The sequence below is a fragment of the Babylonia areolata genome, chromosome 10, assembly GCF_041734735.1.
Source record: "Babylonia areolata isolate BAREFJ2019XMU chromosome 10, ASM4173473v1, whole genome shotgun sequence".
NCBI classification, from domain to species: domain Eukaryota; kingdom Metazoa; phylum Mollusca; class Gastropoda; order Neogastropoda; family Buccinidae; genus Babylonia; species Babylonia areolata.
In genome coordinates this window covers 22,216,421-22,221,420 of record NC_134885.1, presented here as the reverse complement: position 1 = coordinate 22,221,420, position 5,000 = coordinate 22,216,421, and the positions used below count along the sequence as shown (strand labels likewise).

The following is a 5,000-nucleotide window of genomic DNA, read 5'->3' as shown; positions in this document are numbered from 1 at the left end:
GACGTTCTCCGTATATTTATTGCCTCAGATACATATTTTGCAAGAGAAAGTATAGTAAAATAACCCACGTCAACAAAAGCGTTTGCAAAATTCTATAGAAAAATCCACCTCGATAGGAAAACAAATTATAAAAAAAAAAAAAACAGGCAGGACAAAATACCGTGTCAAAACAAATGGGTGGCGCTCTCCCTGGGGAGAGCAGCCTGAATTTCACACAGAGAAATCTGCTGTGACAAAAAAAGAGTTATACAATATACAACCACTGTGAGGAGAGGAAGGGGGTGGGGGCACGGGGGGGGGGGGGGGGTTATAGCAGGAGTTTGAGGCAGAGCCAATAGCAGAGTAGGGGCAAACAGTAGGGATTCTTTCCTGTCCGTGCACGCATGAGCGCACCCAAAACTTTCTTTTCTTATACCTTTTTGACAGACTGAAAGCCCCCACAACACCTAAGGCAGTATGAGTGCGCGCACACATGCACGCACAGACTCGGACACACATGTCTATCTATCTATCTATCGTGTGTGTGTGGGGGGGGTGTGCGGGGGGTGAGGGGGCTGTGTGTGTGTGTGTGTGTGTGTGTGTGTGTGTGTGTGTGTGTACCATTCCTTTGCCAATGAAGAATAGGAGAAAGAGAAACACCCATAGGTGCTGGGGAGGACCCAGAGAAGCACTGTCTCCACCCGCCCTTGGAACAATCCTGCACCACCCTTGGAGGCCTGTGCTGTGTTCGCGATGGGTGCAGGCATATTTCTGAATATCAAATACGCGTCTACGTCTTCCAACGCGTGATATACTAAACATTTGTGTGACGGGAGGGAGGGGAGAGAAGAAGAGGGGGAATGGAGGGGGTAGGTACCTGTCGACACCGGTAGGATCAGAGAGTGAGAGGGAAGGGAGGAGAGAGGGAGGGGGGAGGGAGGGGGTAGGTACCTGTAGACACCTGTAGGATCAGAGAGTGAGAGGGAAGGGAGGAGAGAGGGAGGGGGAGGGAGGGGGTAGGTACCTATAGACACCTGTAGGATCAGAGAGTGAGAGGGAAGGGAGGAGAGGGGGAGGGGGGTAGGTACCTGTAGACACCTGTAGGATCAGAGAGTGAGAGGGAAGGGAGGAGAGAGGGAGGGGGAGGGAGGGGGTAGGTACCTGTAGACACCTGTAGGATCAGAGAGTGAGAGGGAAGGGAGGAGAGAGGGAGGGGGAGGGAGGGAGGGGGTAGGTACCTGTCGACACCTGTAGGATCAGAGAGTGAGAGGGAAGGGAGGAGAGAGGGAGGGGGAGGGAAGGAGGGGGTAGGTACCTGTAGACACCTGTAGGATCAGAGAGTGAGAGGGAAGGGAGGAGAGAGAGAGGGGGGGAGGGAGGGGGGAGGTACCTGTAGACACCGATAGGATCAGAGAGTGAGAGGGAAGGGAGGAGAGAGGGAGGGGGGAGGGAGGGAGGGGGTAGGTACCTGTAGACACCTGTAGGATCAGAGAGTGAGAGGGAAGGGAGGAGAGAGAGAGGGGGTAGGTACCTGTAGACACCTGTAGGATCAGAGAGTGAGAGGGAAGGGAGGAGAGAGAGGGGGGGTAGGTACCTGTAGACACCTGTAGGATCAGAGAGTGAGAGGGAAGGGAGGAGAGAGGGAGGGGGAGGGAGGGGTAGGTACCTGTAGACACAATAACCCACCACAACACTGACGCATCACGACGCACGTCCGCACAAACACCAGACACAGCACGCTTAAGGAAGGACGACCAGAGGTTGAGGTTCCTTCTATTCAATCAACACATAAAACCAACATAAGCAAGAACAACAACAGGAGAACAGGTACCTCAACACAATAACACACAAGTCTTTAAAGATCAGAGCAAACCTGTAAGAGAAGGGCACGTCAGACAAGGGGGCAGAACACCTTCCGTGATTGACCTGAAGGATCATAGCAATAGAGAGGGAAGGGAGAGAGGGGAGGGGGGGAGGGGTAGTACCTGTAGACACCTGCAGATCAGAGAGTGAGAGGGAAGGGAGGAGAGAGGGAGGGGGAGGGAGGGAGGGGTAGGTACCTGTAGACACCTGTAGGATCAGAGAGTGAGAGGGAAGGAGGAGAGAGGGAGGGGGAGGGAGGGTAGTACCTTAGACACCTGCGGATCAGAGAGGAGAGGGAAGGAGGAGAGAGGGAGGGGAGGAGAGAGAGGGGGTAGGTACCTGTAGACACCTGTAGGATCAGAGAGTGAGAGGGAAGGGAGGAGAGAGAGAGGGGGTAGGTACCTGTAGACACAAAAACAAAAACAAAACAAAAAACCACCTCTTACGCCTCCTAAACATAGTAAACCATTCATTACTTATTATGTGGTGTGTTCGCGCTACAATCCCTCCACATACACATGCACGTCTTCAAATGCACGCACAGAGTGACTTATAGAAACACACACACACACACACACACACACACACACACACACACACACACACACACACACACACACACACACACACACACACACACACACACACACACACACACACACACACACACACACACACGCTTAAACTGAATGATCTGACCAGAGTGTTTATGAGCTTTCCCTCATATTCATATTCATTTACACATGAAAACCAACAATACCAAGAACAGCAACAGTGAGAACAGTAACCTCAACACAATAACAACAATGTCCATTTTAAGATCAGATACAAACTCTTGTATATGGTATAGTGTGCACTTCGAGATTTTTTCAAGTGTATGGACAGAAAAAAAAAAACCTTCCGGTGATTTTGTCATTGAAAGAGAACAATAACAACAACATCAACAGCAACCATGTGCAATGCCAAAGATCATATACAAATAGTTGTACATTACATGGCATATACATTTCGAAAATGTTGTTTTTCACTCCATGGTGGAAAAAAAAAAACAATCTTACCGTTTTTTCGTCATTGAAAACTGACTGGGTCTCTACGTCTTGTGCGTGGCTTGGCGTGACACTGATGAACCAGCACAGGGCCAAACAGGTCCACTCTGGTAGGGGCATTTAACAACACAGCGATAAAAAGTTACACACAGAGAGACGCTCGCCCGCGTGCGCGTGCACGCACGCACACACAGAGAGTCACAGTCGCACACACACAGAGTTACAGTCACTCACACACACACACACACACACACACACACACACATATGTCCGCGCACGCATGCACACACACACAGAGTTACAGTCACACACACACACACACACACACACACACACACACATGCTGTTGTATTTATGTGTATGCGTTCTCATGTGGAGTTCCTGATCTCTCTATGTCTCTGTCTCTGTCTCCGTCTCTGTCTCTGTCTGTCTGTCTGTCTCTTTAAGTTTCCGGAGTTCTGTCTCTGTCTCTGGCTATGTGTATGTGTGTGTGTGTGTGTGTGTGTGTGTCTCTCTCTCTCTCTCTCTCTCTTCACCCCCAGTCCCCCTTTTTTTTTATCACCCGTTTTTGTTGGGTTTTTTTTTAAGTTTATAATACAAGACGAACGATGTACGATGTCAAAAACGATCCAATCCACTCACTGAAACCAAAGCCGTCCTTCAGTCGCATACTGCCCAATGGCGATGATTTCCACATCTGAAATACAACAGGAACATGACGGCATGAAACAAAAGTACTGTGTGTACACAAAGCTGCTGTTATTCAAGCCTGAATATGAACCTTATTCCCATGTGGTATTTGCTTTGTCGAGGAGAACAAAACGAGGGTTTTGTTGTTGTTGTTTGTTTGTAACCTACTGTGGCTTACAAAAAACAAGAGAGGCAAGGCCTTCAAGACTCACTTGTGATACACTTTTTTTTTTTAAATCCAAGCTTTTTATGTATTGAGTATAATTTCAAAATGTAATGTTTAAGATGAGAAAGATCAGTTTAAAGCGAATTAAGTCCCCTAGCATTAATTACAGAGTAATTTCCCTTTTTTTTTTACTATCTGCACCAAAACGTTTACAAAAATAAATAAAACTTCCATGCTTAGCAAAAGAAGTTCCTGTTTGAACAAAAATGATAATAATGACTGCTCTTGTTGTTGGGTCAGAATATCAGATCAAAGTGCCAAGTTTAGAGAATACAAAAAATATAAATATAACAGTAAATGCAGTTTGCATATAATATGGCTTCTTTTTTTAATTTTTTTGTGCCCATCCCAGAGGTGCAATATTGTTTTAAACAAGATGACTGGAAAGAACTGAATTTTTCCTATTTTTATGCCTAATTTGGTGTCAACTGACAAAGTATTTGCAGAGAAAATGGCAATGTTAAAGTTTACCACGGACACACAGACACAGACACACACACACACACACACACACACACACACACACACACACACACACACACACACACACACAGAGACAACCGAACACCGGGTTAAAACATAGACTCACTTTGTTTACACAAGTGAGTCAAAAATGACACTGCGAAAAGCAAACCAATTTACGCTGTGTTATGAAACACACTCTTACACGAAACTGACAGACCTGGGGGAATCTAGAGTGCAGTGCCCCAGAGACTGTTCACAGAGAAGAAGAAGAAGTAGTAGTAGTAGTAGTAGTAGAAGATTATATATCATTATAATAGTATTATAATATTATGATACTGCACTGCTCTTAGTTTCCTACACAAAACACAACGCGATAGAAAACTAACCCCGCAACAGTAGTTTACATTGCGCTCTCTCTATGTCTCAGTCTCTGTCTCTGTCTGTCTGTCTGTCTGTGTGTGTGTGTGTGTGCGCGCGCGCGCGTGTGTGTGTGTGTGCGCGTGTGTGTGTGTGTGTGTGTGTGTGTGTGTGTGTGTGTTCTGTGTGTGTGAGAGAGAGACACACACAGAGAGAGACAGAGAGAGAAAAAGAGAGACAGAGAGAGCGTGTGTGTGTGTGTGTGTGTGTGTGTGTGTGTGTGTGTGTGTGTGTGTGTGTGTCTGTCTGTCTGTTTCTCCCCCTCCCTCTTCTCTTTCTCCCCCCTCCCCCCTCTCTCTCCTGTCTTTACTTCT

At 47.0% G+C, this 5,000-nt stretch overlaps 1 protein-coding gene across 1 annotated transcript in view; it reads right to left on the bottom strand.

Moving 5' to 3' along the window:
• The window catches only part of LOC143286890 (sushi, von Willebrand factor type A, EGF and pentraxin domain-containing protein 1-like), a 35,509-nt gene that overhangs the window by 27,642 nt on the left and 2,867 nt on the right, over window positions 1-5,000 (bottom strand). The window contains exons 2-3 of the mRNA XM_076594808.1: window positions 3,531-3,585; window positions 2,901-2,995 (exon numbers count right to left, since the gene is read on the bottom strand). Of these exons, the coding sequence (XP_076450923.1) occupies window positions 2,901-2,995; window positions 3,531-3,585 (150 nt within the window). The remainder of the gene's footprint in view (window positions 1-2,900; window positions 2,996-3,530; window positions 3,586-5,000) is intronic.